We start from the raw sequence: 21452 nt of genomic DNA on the forward strand, positions 1-21452 counted from the left end.
TTCAAAGTATGCTTATGGGTCGCCGAGTTAGAACCACCTCCCAAGTTCCCTCAGGTCATGACTGTACTGACAACCTTTACAGATTTTCCTTACCTAAGTATGTCACTGATAGTAATTTCAGGGATAAACTTTTGAAGGTGCTTCACTGTTGCACTGAGAAAGCAAGCTTTGTACATTTCATTAACTCCATAGGAAAAATTCTGGAACACCAGTTTCATCAAGCCACTAAAAACAAAGAAAATAAAATCTCCATGAGAGAAGGGAATTCCTTATTTTATTATAAAACACTTTATACTATTAGATTGGGGGAGCAGCACAGAAATCTAGTAAAGTCAGAAAAACCACATATTAAAAGAAAATCAAATTTTGGCCAATGTAAGAAGAAAACTTCTTCCTTCCAACTCCACAAATAAACATCTTTCAAACTCAAATTCCCAGGGAATTCTGGTTTCAAACTAGGATTCAATAAAGCCTGCCAACATCAAAGCTTTCTAATGCAATGGTACATGCTTTCAAAACACACCTAAAAGGCATTACCGATCTTTAAATCCGGGCATTAAACATGTGGGACACTTAGCCTACTTTTCTTTAGTCAGCCAGAGGTAAGATACTCTAGTAAGAAGAGATTCTCCAATGGGACTCTGTAGGGCCTATGTATATATGCGTTTTCACAAGCACACATGCCAGAAGCCCCATCCCAAACCTGTTTCAGAATCTGCACAGGGTGAAACTAAGTATAGCTTCAAAAGCTTTCTAGTGATTTTGATGATGTGAAACCCTCTGGAAAACAAACTGCTAAAAGAACAAAATACTTCATTCTTTCTTTTTTTAATTTTTTTTTTTTTCTTTTAGGGCTCCACCTGTGGCATATGGAAGTTCCCAGGCTAGGGGTCGAATCAGAGCTACAGCTGCTGGCCTACACCACAGCCACAGCAACACCAGATCTGAGCAAAGTCTGCAACCCGCGCCATAGCTCACAGCAATGCCGGATCCTTAACCCACTAGCAAGGCCTGGGATCAAACCCGTTTCCTCAGGGATACTAGTTTGGACTGCTTCCGCTGCACCACAAAGGGAACCCCCTCCCCCTTTTTTTCTTTTCTTTCTTTTTTTTTTTTTTTTTTTTTTTTTGTCTTTTGTTCTTTTAGGGCCACACCTGCAGTATATGGAGGCTCCCAGGCTAGGGGTCTAATCGGAGCTGTAGCCACCAGCCTACGCCACAGCCACAGCAATGCCAGATCTGAGCCACATCTGTGACCTACACCACAGCTCATGGCAATGTTGGATCCTGAACCCACTGAGCAAGGCCAGGGATTGAACCTGCAACGTCATGGTTCCTAGTCAGATTTGTTTCCGCTGAGCCACAACAGGAACTCTGGAACGCCCCCCCCCCACCTTTTTTTAAATGGCTGTACGTTCCAAGCCACAGCTGAGACCTATGCTGCCACTGTGGAAATGCAGGATCCTTTAACGCAGTGTGCCAGGCCAGGGATCAAACCTGTACCTCCACAGTGACCCAAGCCGTTGGAGTCAGATTCTTTACCCACTGCACCACAGAAGGAGCTCCCCTCATTTCTTTAAAATAGCAAACAATCTGCACTCCAGGTGAACAAAATAGTATTTTAGTTTTTTACAAAAGGAAGTAACTTTAGTTATCAGCAGTTTCTCCAGAGGTTTTCACAATCATGGTGACTGGCCTGAAATAATCATATTAAAGTAAACTACTGACTTTTTTTTTTTCAAACTCAACTAGAAGGTTATCAAAACAAGATTTGGATTGTCAGATGTGTGATCACTCTTGGCTCTTGGTCTTGTTCTTTTTAACCAAGACATCACCCTGGCTCATCAAAATTGTCTTGAAGTAGTTAAAATGCTAGGTTTATTCCACAAAGCTCTTAATTTGGATTAATTAAAAAAACCAATATATCAATTACAAACTTGAGGATGTGCCCATTAAACAGAATATTAAGAAAGAAAAAATTTCCCATATTAAAAATATAAGCACATAAAATCATTTTTTTAAGGAAATAAAATTACCTCTTGAGAATTATATCCATAATATCTCTGGCACTGAAGTCAAAGGGTCTGTAGCCCTCGCGTTTAAAGGCAAGAACTGCATTCGGCCCTAGCCAAATACTGCCATCCATCCTTGGTGTGAAGTGAACTCCTAGGAAAGGAAATCGGCTATCGGGGACCTATGGATTTAACACAGCAAAGAACTATTAGCCCCATTTCATACTGCATTTAATTACATATGCCAATACTCAACTGCAACATAAAACACTTTCTTCCCATGCATTTAATTTGCATTACTTTTGATCTGAACTCAGATATACTTTTCTATTTACATGCTTCTGCCTAGAAATACCACACAGGAAACCTGATGCTATGACACTAATGCATTGTCCCATCTATTCCTCCTTCTGAGTAAAGAAAAAAAAAAAAACTGTCCTACTTCAGGTTATTTATTTCCTACCTCTGCCCACCCTCCACCCTCCACCCTCCCCCCAACTAGAGACATATGTGGCTGACAAGTAAAATCAGAACTGCCAGAAAAAAACACCTTCATAGCTCAGGCTTTTGTAAAGTGGGAATGTAACAGGGTGAAGCAGATGAAATGTAGGTTTTGGCAAGGTGAAAAATACTAAATAGCTGAATATTGGTACTTCAACCTAGTAGTTCCAGAACAAAAAATGAACTTTTCATTGACGTGGCCCTGTCTTCTTTTCCATGAAGCTAAAGAGTGGCCACATCTCTTTAGTTTTCTGCACTTACAGACAGTGAACTGAGAAAGAAGGCTGGGATCTGGGCATGATATAAGGGAAAGTTCTCTTACGAGTACCCCTTTCACCAGAGAGAAGGAAGAATTGGGTTCTTTCTGACAGACCTTCCCATGGTGCACTCAAGCCTTCATGTACTTGTGGGCAAGTAATTATAATTTAATGACTATGTTATCAGAATAAAGAGTTAGGGACTTAACCACAAAAGAAACAGGTGAAATGTTTACACCAAAAGCTCTTCAAAACGTCTCTTCTTTTTTAAATAAACTTTATTGGAGTATATTTGACTTACAATGCTGTGTTAGTTTCAGGTATACAGCAAAGTGAATCAGTTATACATATACATATATCCATTCTGTTTCTCCATATAGGTTGAGAAGATTATGGAGAATACTGACTAGAATGTTGAGTAGATTTCCCTGTGCTATACAGTAGGTCCTGGTTAGTTATCTATTTTATATACAGTAGTGTGTGTGTGTTAACTCCACCCTCCCAACTTATCCCTCCCCACTATGGTTTCTCCTTTGGTAATCATAAGTTTGATTTCAAAATCTGTGAGTTTGCTTCTGGGTTTTTTGGGGGGTGGGCTGCAGCTGCAGCATATGGAAGTTCCCAGGCCAGGGGTAGAACTGGAACTGCAGGTGCCAGCCTATACCACAGCCACAGCAACACCAGATCCAAGGTGTCTGTGCCAACTACATTGCAGCTCATGGCAACCCTGGATCCTTAACCCACTGAGTGAGGCTAGGGATTGAAATCATATCCTCATGGATATTAGTCGGGTTCATTATCCGCTGAGCCACAAGGGGAACTCCTGTTTCTGAACTATAAATAAGTTCTTTTGTATCATTTTTATTAGACTCCACATATAAGTTTTATCATATGAAAGTATCTCTTACGTCTAGCCCCAGGAAAAGTTTTTGTTTCATTCCCTTTTTGCCCACAACCATCTTGAGAAGGCAGAAGTATCATTACCTACCGGATAAATATTTCCTTTTACAAGATAACGTTTTTCTGGTTTCAAGAGCAGGTAATCTCCCCGGAATGGTACAATTCGAGGATTGGGATTGCAGCCACTCAGCTCTGAAATACGGTCCGAGTAAAGTCCTGCACATGTCACAACATACTGACAACGAACCTCCTCTCCCTAGTGCAAGGGAAAAGAAGTGTTACTTGTGGGAAAAAGAAAGAAAAGGGATAGAAAAGATGGTAAGGGTACAGATGCGGATTTTTGTTTTCTTTTTATTCCTTTTAAAAGAGGAAATTAAATACAAATATCAGCGAAGTAAATTCTCAAGCATTTAGATGGCAGCTAGATACTTAGGATCGTGCCACACAAGAGGATGTTACCTTAAATTGTGTACTTTAACCTAGAGATACAGTGGTTGACCTAGCAAGGATCTCTAACAGGACACACACACACACACACACACACACACACACACACACACACACTCACCTATTTTAGTAAGACTGAGCATGGAACTTCTTAACTACTTGTGGCATGAAGAAGCAAACTCAACTTAGGTAGCCCCCAACCATGCTGGCCTCCTTGGTATTTCAGACAGCTTCTCCTGTCTTATCTAGGAGTAACTATCCTGTTACTCTTAGGTTGCTTCACACTCAGTAATCTTGCTCAATTCCAACTGTAATCTACCCAACAACCAATTCCGCCTTCCTGATCATTATCTACTATTCAAACTGAGGCTATTTTTGAAAACTCATCCATTCAATCCACATTTACTGAGAACACACACTGGAGTCAAGGTTTGCTTTAATGACTTAGGACACTGTTAATCTTAGGCTGCTGTGTTTTCCCCAAAATTTTATTTTGTGATTATCATCTATATATTTTTAGCTTTATCCTGCCAAGTTTAACCAATTTGCAATTCTATTTCCTAAATAATTTCACTTAACCCTAATTCACTACCATACTCTAATTTCTATCACTTTATTTCTTCTACAGTAAACAACAAACACCTCTTGCTCCAGGTAATTTCTTGTTCCTAGATTTCCTTCCCAGAGGACCTGTTTCTGAAGTCTTGGCGTTTTCACCTGCCTCAATGTTCTCTTTCTCTCTAGCCCTTTCTGATTCAGCCTTATTCTGTCTCTGTACGCATCCTATTTTTGCCTACCTACAAAGGTAAGCCTCTTTTCAAGAGTTATACAAGTCATCCTCTGGCAAAAATCAGATGAAACTTCATTGTAGTGAATTCAAATTAGCTAGACTAACCCATGAAAGTTTTTAAAACACTTGAAGTCAAAAGGACTATGTCAACAAAAACAAAAATGCCTTCTTCTAAGGTGTTTAATATCTTTCCTGTTCATCTAGAGTTATATACCGGAAATACAAGAAGTATTTTTTTGTGATATAAATCTACCAGTTCCTGCTTGAGAGGCCAGCAATTCTTCTGTTCTTGGAACATAAAATGAAGAAAAGCCTCACAATAAATGTTAAGATAAGAGTATTTGTAGAATGGTACCAAAATGCAATAACCAAGAAGTTCTATTTTAAAAACTCAAAGAATAGTTTCAAAGAAAGAAATGATTAAAATTTGTCACAAGGAGTTTCTGTCATGGCTCAGCAGTTAAAGAACCTGAATAGCATCCATGAGGACGCAGGTTCACTTCCTGGCCTCGCTCAGTGGGTTAGGGACCTGGTGTTGCCATGAGCTGTGGAGTAGGTTGCAGATGTGGCTTGGATCCTACATTGCTGTGGCTGTGGCATAGGCCAGTGGCTACAGCTCAGATTCAACCCCCAGCCTGGGAACCTCCATATGCCAAAGGTGCAGCCCTAAAAAGACAAAAGACAAAAAAAAAAAAAAAAAAAAAAAAAAAAAAAAAAAAAACTGTCATAAGTCTCTGAAATTAGTTTATGCTATCCATGAAACAATAAATTCAGCAGCACATTAATTTCATGTCCAAAACGGAAATTTTGAATTTCCAATGAGTGATATATTTGTTCAATCATAATTTCTTCAAAAATAAACTATGTATCTCTATTGCCATTTCATAAGTGAAAAATACTTTCCCCATATGCAATCTATAAATCTTTAGTTTGCAATCCTCTCCCAAAAGTTTATCTTAAAAATTCCTTTTAACCTGTCATAAAAGCATATTCAACTTGGTAAGTTGACTCAAAATTTAAAATTCGATTATTTAACTGTACGAAGGGGAAAATGCCAAAATAAAAAGCAACTATAGCAACTGTGAGTTAAATATGTATCCAATGGTTTCCCATAGGCCCCTGCATACCTTGCCATACTCTAGTGAAAATATTCCTTAGATGAGGGCAGGGGCAGAAACAGGCTTTCAGTCCTTTTTTTTTTTTTTTTTTAGCTTTATAAAAGTTTTTAGTAAATGTTTCCATCAGTTTATTTTAGGTATTCCTTAAAAAGAAAAAAATCACAGGTTTAATGCTAATACTTTAAAATAATGTACACCAAAGAAAGCCAACTCTCACTCATGCTACAAGTTGGTCTATATTCTCTTTACTTTTGTTCGACAGATAATCTTCAATAATTTCTACAAAGGGATTTCTCTTCGACAGAGTACATGCACAAAGTGAAAGTGGCCAGCAACTTTATGAAAATAATCCGAACCGTACCAAGAGAAGCCCATTGCTACTTAAGCCCCTCCCCTAGTCACATTCATCACTAACAAACTCCACAAAAGTCATTATTTCTTGAATGAGCAAAAGGTTTAATCTCTCCTCGTGACTTGGTGCTTAAATAATTGTCTGGAAAATTCTCTTGAAGTTGGTATCTGTTTTAGAGAGCTCTTTATATCCAATATCGTTTTAATCTACTGGGACAACCAAGCCTGCACCATGAAGTCTGTTATGGTTTTATCTCCATGTTTCAGCTTCATGGTTCTTTGTTCCAATGAGTAATCCAGTTCTCTGGCTACTTCCTTAAGCTTTTCATCTATATTTTTCAAGAGACTAGTTTTCTTTTTATCTGTTACTTAAGTTTTTTCATCAATAATAATTTGACTGCAGCAAACACTTTATCTCCATTTTGACCAATTACACAATTTTTCCTTGCTTCATCTATACAAAAATATACAGGAAGTTCATCAGGAGACTCCCTGAAATACATGGGGAACAGAGTTTTCTTAGCTCCAATATTAGTGGTCTGGAACTCAGGAGGGTCACAGTAAAATCTCCAGTGAAAGTTAAAATCAGGCTTGCTGATTTTTTGTTCATTATATTTTCTAGCAAGAGTATTGTAAAGGCCCACTCACTAATCGAAGCCCAGGCCTTGCAGAAGCCCAGGCCAGCTGAAATCAGCTGCCTTCCCAGGATCAAATTCTTTACAGAAGTTTCAGAAGTGATAGATCTTCAGGCAGAGAAAGCTTATAATGAGTTTCAATTTTTTTTTCTTTCTAAAGTCACTGGAGACATCAGCTTCACAGGATTTACTCTTCACCTCAATTGTTTTTTCACACTGCTGCCCCTCCCCACCAGGTCTGCACTTCCACCGCTACTGACCATTCTGCTTTTTAATGCTTTTTTGAATGGAGACCTGGTTGCTCTGCTAGGTGACCCAGCAGCTCTGATGATAATCAAAGTGTGTGGCCAACAGCAATGTTTTATGGAGACTCTGATAGGTCCCTATAGGTGGAATCACAGCACAAAACCTTAGGATTTGGGAAGAAAGTCATACCACCCTCTGGAGGTAATTATCCTCCTTTTGAGAAAGTGCTTCTGCCTTTGACTCAACACTTGACTACAGGTCACCAAGTTACCATGTGAACTACTCATAATGAACCAGGTATTGTCTGAGACACCAAGCTGCAAAACTGGGTGTGTACACAAAGCACTCTGTCATCCAAAAGAAATAGAATATTCAAGATTAGGGTTGTATGGTCCTGCAGGCACATAAAAGTGGCTCAGATCCCCATGTCCTCTACTCCTGCTAAATGACCTCCTCCTCTCAAACTGCCCCATGAACATTCTCTATGATCAGCTGACCAAGAAGAAAAAAAATCAAGCCTGGTTTACAAATGGTTCTGCACAACATTCTGGCACTTCTAATGGCTATAGCACCAGATCTGCACTCAAGAGTGGCCTGAAGGACTGTGGTGAAAGGAAACCTTCCCAGTGGGCAGAACTCTGAATGTCATACTTGGTTATCCCCCCTAGAAGAAGGGATGGCTAGAGGGGTGGATCTACACTGCTTCATGTGCAGTGACTTAATGCTTTGGCTGGATGGTCAGAAAAAGGAGCTCTGGAGAAAAGACATGTGAATGGACCTCTCCAAAGAGGCTCAGATAAGAAAGATATCTGAGTTTCATGTGAATGCTCATGGCAGAGTGATCGTGGAAGAGGAAGATTTTAATAATCAGTAGACAGGATGACCTGCTCTGTGGATATTAGCTAGCCTCTTTCCCCGGGCACCTCTGTCCTCACCTGATGGCCTCATGAACAAAATGGTTATGGCAGTAAGAAAGTTCAGCAACATGGACTGACTAGAGCTGATCTGTTTACAGCCACTGCTGAATGCTCAATCTGCCAAGAGCACAGATCAACAGAGCCACTCATATGGTCCCTGGACCACTTCAATTAAAAACAAAAGGCAGCATTCAGTCCTTACTGGAACAGACTTGCTCTGCATATACATCTGTCTTTCCTGCCTACAATGTTTCTGTGAAAACTGCCATCCACGAACTTATGGGATGCCTTATTCACTCTTACTGTATTTTACCAGAAGCATTACTTCTGACCAGAGAATTTATTTTACAGGAAATGAAGTGTAACAATAGGTTCATGCTTGTGGAATGCACTGATTTTACCATTTTCCTCACCATCCCGAAGCTGCTGGGTGACCAAAAAGTAGAATGGGCTTTTGAAGATCCAATAAAAGCACTAGCTGCCTGGCAACATCTACAGGGCTGGAACAATGTCTTCTAGGGTTCTCTACATGCTCTAAACCAGTGACTAATCTATGGGGTTGTTTCTCCCATTGACAGGATTCACAGGGCTAGAAATCAAGAAGAAGAAATATGAGTAGCTCCTTACTGTTACAATAATCCACTAGTGAAACTTTTGTTTCCTATCCCTCCAACTTTCGGCTCTGATGGTCTAGAGGTTATAGTTCCCAAGGGGGAAATGCTTCCAGTAGAGAATAAGCAATGGTTCCATTAAGCTGGAAATTGATATGGACACACCTGACTATTTGGGGTTCCTCTTACCTGTGAATCAATAGGAGACGGGATTACTATACCAAATGGGGTCCTGACTCACAAGGAGAAATGGAGTTGCTAGCACACAGAAGGCGTGGGGATGAGGAAAAGGAGCATGTCTGGAATGCAGTTCTCCCAAGATACATCTTAGTTTCCCCAAGTATTATTTATTTATTTTATTTTATTTTTTCATTATGCCTGGTTTACAGTGTTCTGCCACTTTTCTACTGTACAGCATGGTGACCCAGTTACACATACAGGTTACAATCTTTTTTCTCACATTATCATGCTCCATTGTAAGTGACTAGACATAGTTGCCAGTGCTATACAGCGGGATCTCATTGCTTATCCATTCCAAAGGCAATAGTCTGTACCTATTAACCCCAAGTTTCCAATTCATTCCACTCCCTTCACCTCAGCAACCACAAGTCTATTCTCCAAGTCCATGATTTTCTTTTCTGTGGAAAGGTTCATTTGTGCCGTGTATTAGATTCCAGACATAAGTGATATCATATAGTATTTGTCTTTCTCTTTCTGACTTACTTCACTCAGTATAAGAGTCTCTAGTTCCATCCATGTTGCTGTACATGGCATTATTTTATTCTTTTTATAGCTAAGTAGTATTCCATTGTGTATATATATACCACATCTTCCTGATTCAATAATCTGTCAATGGACATTTAGGCTGTTTCCATGTCTTGGCTATTGTGAATAGTGCTGCAGTGAACATGCAGGTGCACGTGTCTTTTTCAAGGAAAGTTTTGTCCAGATATATGCCCAGGAGTGGGATTGCTGAGTCATATAGTAGTTCTATGTATAGTTTTCTAAGGTATCGCCATACTGTTTTCCACAGTGGTTGTACCAATTTACATCACCACCAACAGTGCAGAAGGGTTCCCTTTTCTCCACACCCTCTCCAGCATTTGTTATTTGTAGACCCATGTATTATTATAAAAGTTAATGGAAACTACCACAGCCCCAAACAGGCAGGGATGCTAATGGCACAGACAGTTCAGGAAAGAAAGTCTGAGTTACCCCACCAGACTAGGAACCATGACCAGCTGAGATGCCTGCCAAGGGCAAAGGGACTATGGAATGAGTAGTGGAAGAAGTAAATTATAAATATCAGCTATGACCACATGATTGACAGAAATGAAGAGTGTAGTAGCTATCAGTACGTCCTCCTTACTTTGAAATAAATATACTTGTCTATATATTACCCAATTCTTTCTTTATCCTCATTGTTATGGACTGAATTGTGTCCTTCCCAAATTCACACATTGAAGCCCTAACTCCCAATGAGAATGTATTTGGAGACAGAGCCTTTAGGAAGGTAATTAAGGTTAAATGAGGTCACAAAAGTGGAGCCCTAATCTAATAGGGCTGGTGACCTTATAGGAAAAAGAGATACCAGGGATTGCTCTCTCCTGCCCTTTCTCTGCATGTGTACATACCTATGAGGGCAGAGGGAAAAGGCAGTCATCCACAAAGCCGAGAAGAGAGACCTCACTAGAAACCAACCCTGATGGTATCTTGATCTTAGATTTCTAGAACTGTGAAAAACTAAATTTCTGTAGTTCAAGTCACCCACACTATGGCACTCTGTTACGGCAGCCCAAGACCACCAGCACACCCGTCTCTGTCATGTCCCCATTAATTAACACAGGGTTTCTCAACTTCAGGACTATTGACATTTGGGCCAGATACCTCTTTGTTGCAGGGGCCTGTCTCTTGCATTGTAGGATGTTTATCAGCATCCCTGGCACCTACCCACCAAAGGCCAGGAGCACTGCCTGCTCCCATCAGTTGTGACAATAAAATTATCTCCAGGCATTGCCAAGTGTCTCCTAGGGGGCAAAATCACCTCCAGTTGAAAACTACTGATTTAATATAAGATGCTTAAATAGTGGTTAACTCATATCTCAGAATTTAAGTTATAGGATCTCCAAGGGAGAGTATGACTCAGCTAGGAAAGAAAGGAACATTAATGATCAATAACGTGGACTTCGTATCTTCTTCAGAGAGTAAGCACCCCTTCGGGTGTATGAAAGATTTGTCATACCTTGTGGATGGAAGCATAATTTTTCTATTGTCTTTATTTGGAAGTTAAATGCAGTTACAAGAGGTGTGAATGGATGCCAGGTTGAAAAGGGATAGATTGCAGAGGGTTATACTGTGTCAACTTGGTTAAGCTGGGAATAATGCTTCCCAAATATGGTTCCACCTTAAAGCTGACCAAACAGGAAGTGCATATGATTTTGGCAGACAGAAGTAAAGCAGCAGACACTGTTCTCTGAAGGTCATACTAGTCCAATGAAGTGACAAACACTCACTGCCAGGTAAATTATGGTTCCATATTCAGCTCGCTTCCTAACTACTGACCGCCACTAACCAAGTGCTGCCCCAGCCCACACTTGGGTATGGAGAGAAGCAAGAGCTCCCCATATCTCCTCATAAGCTTCCTGTTTGCAGCCCCACTTCAGCAGCTGGACACACTGGGCTTCTCAGACTGGCTGGAGATGCCTCCAATATATCAACTTCCCCAGATCCTTTCAAAATTGTGTAAGGCCTAATTCTTATAATAAATTCTACCACACTCATTAAACACCACCACACTCTGGACTAGACTCTAATGGTTCAGTGAACACAGAGCTAATGTAATGTCTCTATGCCATTCAATAATTCTTGTTTTAGACTATGAGACAATAAAGGAAAGCAGTCCACCTCTCTCTGCACAACCTGTTCCCCCCTGCCCCACAAAGTCTTCTAATTACTAGAGTTAATAAGTTAATGTAGAGAAGTAGACGGAGCAATAAGACATCTATCCATTTTTATTACTCCAAGTGCTTGCAGTCCTATTCTTTGCTGCCACAATCATTTTATGAAGACATTTCCAAGTTGAAACCCTCTTAGAATGAAAGTTGTTCCATTAACCTTAAAGAATTTCTCGCAAAATAACATTTACATTAGACAAACTTCATTCAGTGACATAATATACAAAACTATGGTTAATTCAACTTCTTAAGAAAGAAGACAAAATGACAGTAAAGTAGCTGAAAGTAGTTTTGCTTAAGAATCTTTACCTTAGTATTCCTTATAACAATCGGGTATTTCATCCCTGAAAGAAAATTAGTGAAATAATTACGGTTAGGAAAAAATGCCTCTATTAATTGCAATATTATACTAGTAATAAATTTAAAGGATTGTCTTCTGTGACATGATTGCCCCCCACTTTTCATTCTAAAGCTTTTTACCAAGTAACAAGATTGAACTAGGTCATATCTGACAATATATAAAACTCTGGCATGTTTTTTTAGCGTATTTTCTTTTAATTCATTTAATCTCCGCTTATAAAACATTCCCCATATCAGCTCTAACACAGGCAGTCCCACTTTTCTCTGAACTGCAATCCTAGAAAACATGTTGTAGGATGGATCATCATAAATCATTATGTATTTTTCCATAGACTAAAGCTATGGCACTTGTTGTCCAAGTGTTAGTTACATGAATCCTTGCAGATACTTGGTTGTGTAGAGAGGCAAGAGTTATGACAACACAAAATTTCCAATAATAAACCATTTATAAAATTAGTTTCCAATCAGACACATGGGATCTCAAGGACCTATAAAGCATATAGACAGCAGTAAGTAATATATTCTACTTGCTTATAAATTTGATTGATTATGCTACCTACTTAATCTCAATTATTTAACAATTTTGCTCATCTTAGAATTTAGAAGGACTCTGGGAGAATGACTCAGATAGCCCAGATCTCTTAAAAAATGTGTTATGAAGAATGAACTGAGCACTATTTTTTTCCCCTCCTCAAAGTTCCCAGTAGGAAATCTAAGGCTTACAAACTAATTCATTTGGTTTAAAAAAAAAAAAAAAATTGTCCCCAAAGCAAAACAAAACGCACTCTAAGTACAGGCATATGGGGGTATGGTAGTTCAGAATGGCTGAGTCATGTCCTATAGCCACACAGTTTGATTCAGTAAGATGGGTGATGCTAAAATCTGCATTTTTTTTTTTTTTTTGCTGTACCTGTGGCATATGGACGTTCCCAGGCCAGGGACTGAACCTGCGCTGCCGCAGAGACAATGCCATAACCTGCTGCATAACAGGTATTTTTTAATGAGCATCCCCAAGGGATTCTGACTCTAACCCACTGGATAGGGAAGTGTTTGGAGGCTACTTTGCCATGAACAGCCTTGGGGTTGTAGCACCAGTCAGAAGTGTCCCACCAGGACCTGATTCTATCAGCACAAGACTCACTAGCAGTCCCAGTTCTCCTATGTTCAGTCTCACCTTCAGCCCTTCTGCACCTGCCTCCCACTTTGCACCCTTCTCTAGTCTAGCTCCTGGTGGCCCTCTTATCAGCACTACCCTAGCCAAAAAACAGTCCCGTTTTTTCAGAAGTCGACTTGGAGTTCCTGCTGTGGCTCAGTGGTTAACAAACCCGAGCAGTATGCATGAGGATTCTGGTTTGATCCTGGCCTTGCTCAGTGGGTTAAGGATATGGTGTTGCCATGCTATGGCTGTAGTGTAGGCCAGCAGCTGCAGCTCCAATTTGACCCCTAGCCTGGGAACTTCCATATGCCATTGGTCTGGCCCTAAAAAGACCAAAAAAAAGAAAAAAAGAAAAAAAAGAAAAAAAGAAGTCAATTCAAATATTCAAAAGAAAAACAAGGAAAGCTTACCATCTTTATGTCTTGAAGGGCTTTCTTTAGCCATTTCAATATCTTCTACTTCAAAACTGGTCAAAACAGAGCCACCTGCTTCTTGGAAATCCTGGGCAAATGACAAAGCCACCTGCCGATAGTCCACAATGCCAGTATATGGACAATCAATAGCCATTAGACCCTAGGACAGGGTTGTGGAAAAGTCAAGACAATACAATTAAAATCACTGAGGATAGATTGTTCAATAAATTTGATTTTTGGCTGAATCTGTTTACTATTTATATTGATGGATAACACACATTAGCCTTTTCTGGCAAACATGATAGTCTTAAAGAAAAATGAAAGCTTGCTCCATTCAGTGCCTAAATTTGATATTGCATAAAGATACAATTTGTCTAACAGATAAAAGAAATAATACTAGCTAAATAAGAAACCCTCTACAGTTAGAAAACAATTTTCCTCCTTAGAGGAGTTAATTTTGCTAGGCTCTTCCAGCTGCTACAATGAGGTGTTTTTAAAAATACTTTTATTAAAGTATAATCGATTTGCAATGTGCCAATTTCTGCTTTACAGCAAAGTGACTCATACATATATATATATATATTTTTTAAATATGATTTTCCATCATGATCTATCCCAGGAGACTGGATATAATTCCCAGTGCTATACAGTAGGACCTCATTGTTTATCCATTCTAAATGTAATAGCTTGCATCTACTAACACCAAACTCCCAGTCCATCCCACTCCCTCTCCCTCCCCCTTGGCAACCATAAGTCTATTCTCTATGTCTGTGAGTGTGTTGGTGTTTTATAGATAGGTTTATTTGTGCCACATACAATGAGTTTTTCAGTTTTATTTATTCCTCACCAAATGTGATTCTGATTCATATTTGATTCTGAGTCAAATTCTGTTTCACCAATTATATTTTAAATAAACTGCACTGAGATTTTCCCAGTAGTATATATGTGTCATGCACACTCAATGAGAACTCAGACTTGTTCACAATGTTTGCAAAGTGTTGATTCGATTTGCTGCAGACTCCTATCTTTAAGGCTACAAATACTGAATGGAAATTTGATGTGTTTAATCAGACTTTCTCTTCAGGTAATATGAGAAATTAACAGTCTAGGTCTTTTATTGCTATGTTGGGGTGGGTGTGTGTTTTGCCACTCAAAACACATTTATTTATTTTTATTTTTTTATCTTTTTGCTATTTCTTTGGGCCGCTCCCATGGCATATGGAGGTTCCCAGGCTAGGGGTCCAATCAGAGCTGTAGCCCCCGGCCTACACCACAGCCACAGCAACGCAGGATCCAAGCCGCGTCTGCAACCTACACCACAGCTCATGGCAAGCCGGATCCTTAACCCACTGAGCAAGGGCAGGGACAGAACCCGCAACCTCATGGTTCCTAGTCGGATTCGTTAACCACTGCGCCACGACGGGAACTCCTCAAAACACATTTAAACTCTATAGATAAATGACTTACAACCATACCTATTTAATTTTTTAGAATAACACTGAATGTGCATTAGCTTTTTCTAATTCTGAAGAAAAAGATACAAGCAGAATTTCACACACTAGGTATTGACTATATTTTTGTGAATCCTTGGTAATGGCACCATTTTCTGTTGCCTTATTGTATGTAAGGGTATATTGGTTCTCCCATTCAATTTCCCCTAATGGGTAGTCTGGTTCCCAGGATAACTAATGCCCAGAAATCGAGTGCGACTGGTAAATGCTGCCATTCTTCTGTGTGGCCAGCCTAGCACTGCTGTTGAAGTTTTAAAATGACATCTTGTAATATTATCTTTTCCATTTCTTTCTACTTAAATTTTTTTTACTGAAATATACCATAATAAAGAATGCAGAGATTAAGTACAATGTGATGTATTTTGAAGTATTTAAATACAATGATGTATTTATGTACTCATGGTATGTTGATACTATTATTTTATTTTATTTTTATTTATTTATTTTTGCTTTTTAGGGCTGCACCTGCAGTATATGGAAGTTCCCAGGCTAGGGGTTGAATCAGAGCTTCAGCTGCTGGCCACAGCAACAGCAATGCAGGATCCCAGTTGGTCTGCAACCTACCCCAAAGCTCATGGCAACACTAGGTCATTAACCCACCTAGGAAGGCCAGGGATAGAACCTGCATCCTCATGGATTTTAATCAGGTTCATAACCTGCTGAACCACAACAGGAACTCTGATAATATTATTTTAAATATCTCATTCTAGAGTTCCCACTGTGGCACATGGGGATCGATGGTGTCTCTGCAGCGGCAGGGATGTAGGTTTGATCCCCTGCCTGGTGCAGTGGGTTAAGGATCCAGCACTGCCACAGCTGTGGCACAGGTTCAACTCCAGCTTGGATTTGATCCCTGGCCCAGATCTCCATATGCCACGGGTTAGCCAAAAATAAATAAATAAATACATAAATTCTCATTCTGAGTTTACTACTCCACCCTCACCCCAGTACATTTACATGTTTGGCCTTTAAAGCTTTTGACTCTGACTTTGCCACTCATCCCTGATCAGTGCTTCCAAATGGCCAGATGCCACTAAGGGTGAAGGCTCACAAAACTCCCCACAGTCTCTTTTCACAAATTGAATGCAGTATTTGGCAAACTTCCTCATTTTCCTGACAGCCTTGCTTCTAGAATATGAGAGCATTTGCCAAGAGGAGGAAATCATTCCTTCTGTTTCAATACAGTAGATACATATAAGATTCTATATTAGAACCTAAGAGTGTCTGAAATCCCCATATTCACAGATCACTAGATATAATTCAACTTCAACCTAGACATAGTATTTAGGGTACAATAACTTTGGAAGATAACTTAGGATAATACTAAGAGTTTAGTCATAAAAAAACTTTCTTTTTTAAAAATATTTTATTTATTTATTTTATTGTCTTTTAAGGGCCACATCTGTGGCATATAGAGGTTCCCAGCCTAGGGGTAGAATTGGAGCTGTAGCCACTGGCCTATACTACAGCCACAGCAATACAGGATCCGAGCCACATCTGCAACCTGCATCACAGCCCATGGCAATGCTGGATCCTTAACCCACTGAGTGAGGCCAGGAATCGAACCTGAGTCCCCATGGATGCTAGTCATATTCGTTTCCACTGAGCCACGGTGGGGAACTCCCAACAAAAAACTTTCTTACATACCATAAAACTGCGTGACAAGTATGATAACAGAGGGGTAAAAACATGCTGTAGAAATGCTTCCTATCAATAGTTTTTAAAATCCCAAGTATCCTCCTTATTCATCTTATACTCCTATAACCCAGCACATGCCTGACACACAGAAGGCATTCAAATATTTACTGACTGAACCTTTGGGGGCTGTCTTAAAACATACTAGATTTCCCCCACTCTAGACCTTCCCTAACAGGTCTCCCTTCTCCTTCCCTTTCTAGTCTTGGCTGTGACCTTCCTCACAATTTAGTGGTATGTGTACATGGGGGGAAGGTGAAGAGAGTCACTGCTGTTGAGCAGTCTCAATCCAATCCTCAGGTCCAGGGCAGGGCTGGGGGACAAGCTGGTGGCATGTCAGCCTGCAGGCTGGGCATGTACAGCCCAGGTTAGCAGGTCAGAGTTTGAAACCTGAGGTCATGGCAGATCAGGTAACTGGAAAAGAACCAGGCAAACAGGACACGGAAAGTCAGGGGTTACAAGTCAGTCAGGATAGAGGAACAGAGGAATGTGGGGCTGACCAACGCTGTTAAAGAAAAGGCATAGCTAAAGTTAGAGGAAGCAGTCAGGATTTAACCACAGAGAATGCTCTCAAGAGCTATCGTTAAAGGTCAAAGTTTATAGACACAGTTAAAATTTTTCCAACATGGGAGGAGAGGGAGTGGGATGGACTGGGAGTTTGGGGTTAGTAGATACAAACCATTACATTTAGAATGGATAAACAGTAAGGTCCTACTGTATAGCACAAGGAACTATATCCAATCTCTTGAGAAAAAGAATGTGCATATATATATTATATATAACTGAGTCACTTTGCTGTACAGCAGAAATTGACAGAACATTGTAAATTAACTAAAATAATTTTTTTTTTAATTTTCCAAGATACTCCCCTAGGGGCTCTTAATTTTCTTCTTAAAGAGATCTGATCCAAGAAGCCCTTTTAGAGTTCCCCTGATAAACTGTTTCTTTCTGGAGGGCCCGAAAGAAACAGAAGTGGTCCTGAACCATGGAAGTTTGGCCACCCATTCCTGGTAGTGGTGGTCAAGTTGGGGGAAAAGGGAGGAATTTACTCAAGGAACCTTTATGAAATAACGAGAGCATATTTTCCACTATATATTGCCACCCCTAAATAATCTAGATATTGATAATCATAATGTGATATTCTGTAAAGAAGATCACTACTGCAGAGGTCTCAGACAAAAACAGGAAAGTTACATGATTTATTTGTCTTTCAAGGGGAGGGGTCACCCCTGAGAAGAGTTTCCTAGATTCTTGGACTAAGCTAAAAGCTCTCCTTTACATAGGTACAAGATGGTATCAGTTCTATCAGCATTATTATCACTGTATTAAAATTCTATCTTGGAGTTCCCATCGTAGTGCTGTGGAAACGAATCTGACTAGGAACCATCAGGTTGCGGGTTGGATCCCTGGCCTTGCTCAGTGGGTTAAGGATCTGGCATTGCTGTGAGCTGTGGTGTAGGTCGAAGACGCAGCTCGGATCCCGTGTTGCTGTGTCTGTAGCTCCGATTAGACTCCTAGCCTGGGAACCTCCATATGCCACTGGTGCGGCCCTAAAAAGACAAAAAGACAAAAAAAAAAAATTATATCTTCTGCCACACTATAACTTCCTTCAGGATGATGGTCATGTCTTTCTCATCCTCATAACTGCAGCATTTGGCACAGAGTAAAGAAGAAAATGTTGGTCAAACTGAACAGAAAAAACAGTATCAGTTCTCTGTCAGATCTGGGAGGAAGCGACTCTTCAGGAGTTGTGTGACCTTGGGAAATTACTTTAACCAGTTTCTTCACTTATAAGACACAAAAATATATGTAGATACATAATCTGGTTATCTATATACACACACTTCATCTACCTCATTCTAATAGGTGTGAGGGTCTCATGGTCAGGTGCACAGAACAGTATCCAGCCTCATCCTTAACCTTTCTGGTGCATGGAAAGTTGTTCTCTTGTTTACTTTTTTCATTTTTGGCTGCACCCGTGGCATGTGGCAGTTCCCAGGCCAGGGATCAAACCTGAGCCATATCACTAACCAGAACCACAGCAGTGACAATGCCAGATCCTTAACCCACTGTACTACCATGGAACTCCTGTTGTTGTTGTTGTTTTTAACAGTAAGGCATGTTATAAAGAACCATAGATTCCTATTTCTACTTTTTTCTGTCTTTAAAACCCCTCACAAGGATACACAAAAGAAAATGATTATTGTTCCAACTGATTAGCTGGAATCTTTCAAATCCCCCAGATTTCAGTACCACCATGAAACCAATAATCCTCTTTTCCAAACTCCACAATCAATACTGTTTTTACATCATGACCAAATCTACAGTGGGGTCAGAGGCTCACATGTCCTGCTTTCATTTTGAACCAATCTTAAAGTTCAAAGAAGAAAAGCTTCTCATTAGCACATAAAAATAGAAATACACCTTTTGGAGGAGGTTATAAATTCTTTTATTCTCAAATGGCAAGGTAATACTTGATAGAGATCAATTAGATTCTGACATCTTAGCTTTATAACCAAATCCCATCAAAGTCACATAAAGCTATAAAACAGCAACATGTCCAGCTGTTTTATAGTTAGGAAGCACTCAATAGTTTTTGAAAGCACTTCATAGATAAGGGACGGGAAGTGAGTTTAAATTCTTCTTTTTTTTTTTTTTAAGTAGACTTGATTTTTTTTTAGAGCAGTTTTGGATTCACAGAAAAATTGTCCAGAAGATACACAGATTTCCCATGTATTTCCTGCCCCCATATATGCACAGCCTCCTAATCTCTTTACTTGAATAGTATTATTTGTTCCCTTTAAGTATGGCATCAGTATAAACAATCAGTTCTGCTATAGACTGAATGTCTGTGTGGCCACAAAAATCCGTATTTGAAACCTAATCCCCAATGTGATGGTATTTGGAGGTGGGGTTTCTGAGAAACAATCAGGACACGAGGATGGATCCCTCATGAATGGGATTAGTGCCTTCACAGAAGAGACTCCAGAGAGCTCCCTCAGCCCAAATGCCATGTGAGCACACAGCTAGAAGATGGTTGTCTGTGAACCAGGAAGTAGGTCTTCACCGGACATAAAATCTTTCCGAATCTTGATCTCAGATGCCCAGCCTCTAGAACTGTGAGAAATAAACTTCTGACATTTAAAAGCTACCTGGTCTACAGTACTTGGTTGTATTAGCCCCAACTGACTAAGACAAGCTCTTATGAGTCATTCACAGCTCTGGTTTTAAGATATCCTAGGATACATCTATAAAATTTTTAAATAGCCTATTTTACTCAACCAAGGAATTGATACAGCTTAAAGGAAATAAACAGAGTAACATAATGAATTACAAGCAAAGCATGAGCAAAGAGGGAAAATATAAACCAGGAGGAAAAAAAAAAAAACAAACTGAGTTATATTAACAGAAAAGTTCCCAAGTATCTCAAATGAAACTAATTTGAATTCACTAGAATTTCTGCTTAAATAAGCACAAAATAATATCTACCAATTCTTGAGGAGTAGCATATGCTGGATTCCTTATACATACTACTGTATTTAATTCTCAGAACAACTTCATTTTACAAACGAGGAGTCTGAGGTTTAGAAAAATTTTAATCCACTCCAAGTCAGCAGCTGTTAAATAGGCAAATAAAAGATTTAAATTTATGGGAATTCCCATTGTGGCTCAGTGGAAATGAATACAACTAGTATCCATGAAGATACAGGTTCAATCCCTGGCCTCGCTCAGTGGGTTGGGGATTTGGCATTGTTGTGAGTTGTGGTGTAGGTCACAGACATGGCTCAGATCCAGTGTTGCTGTGGCTGTGGTGTAGGCCAGCAGCTGTAGCTTTCATTTGACCCCTAGCCTGGGAACTTCCATATGCTGAGGGAACACCCCTAAAAATAAAAAAGCAAAAAAAAAAATTTTTAATTTATGTCTGTTTTCTCAACCACCACATTCTGCTGGCTCACCTTATATTAGATTCTACTTTATGAGGAAAAAAAGACAATATAGTGAAATGGAACAAAGAATAGTATGTCAAAATTCCCTGAAGTCTAGAAATTACTGACCTACGACATACTAAAGTATCAGAAAGAAATCAAGTATTCTATACTTGGTGGTATAGTGGTGAACAAAGCTGCCTTCCAAAAATAAAGTATAGGAGTTCCTATTGTGGCACAGAGGAAACAAACCCAACTAGGAACCATGAAGTTGCAGGTTCAAAACCTGGCCTCGCTCAGTGGGTTAAGGATCCTGTGCTGCCGTGAGCTGTAGCATAGGTCGCAGATTAAGCCAATCCCTCGTTGCTGTGCCTGTGGCATAGGATGGCAGCTGTAGGTCTGATTTGACCCCTAGACTGGGAACCTCCATATGCCGCAGGTGTAGCCCCCCCAAAAATAAATAAAATAAAATGAAATATAACAGACTTTGGCCTCCTACCTTAAGGCTGCCCTCTCTCCCATGTTCAATTCCATCCTATGTACCAGAATTTGATAAGCTTTCCTAAATCAGCATATTTTGCATGTTATTTTCTTGCCCACATCCTTCAGTGGTTCCTACTGTTGAGATCGGGTGCAGGCAATCTTTTCTGTAA

At 39.8% G+C, this 21452-nt stretch overlaps 1 protein-coding gene and 1 pseudogene across 2 annotated transcripts in view; both read right to left on the reverse strand.

Annotated features, from left to right (window-relative positions):
- L2HGDH (L-2-hydroxyglutarate dehydrogenase) overlaps positions 1 to 21452 on the reverse strand; it is a 48307-nt gene that overhangs the window by 9813 nt on the left and 17042 nt on the right. For both annotated transcript variants that reach the window (XM_001926818.5, XM_021101450.1), the window contains exons 5-9: positions 13665 to 13827; positions 12048 to 12082; positions 3758 to 3925; positions 2036 to 2193; positions 94 to 225 (exon numbers count right to left, since the gene is read on the reverse strand). In XM_001926818.5, the coding sequence (XP_001926853.1) occupies positions 94 to 225; positions 2036 to 2193; positions 3758 to 3925; positions 12048 to 12082; positions 13665 to 13827 (656 nt within the window). The remainder of the gene's footprint in view (positions 1 to 93; positions 226 to 2035; positions 2194 to 3757; positions 3926 to 12047; positions 12083 to 13664; positions 13828 to 21452) is intronic.
- On the reverse strand, positions 6174 to 11409 carry LOC102160041 (annotated as a pseudogene).

This window comes from Sus scrofa, chromosome 1 (genome assembly GCF_000003025.6).
Source record: "Sus scrofa isolate TJ Tabasco breed Duroc chromosome 1, Sscrofa11.1, whole genome shotgun sequence".
NCBI lineage: Eukaryota > Metazoa > Chordata > Mammalia > Artiodactyla > Suidae > Sus > Sus scrofa.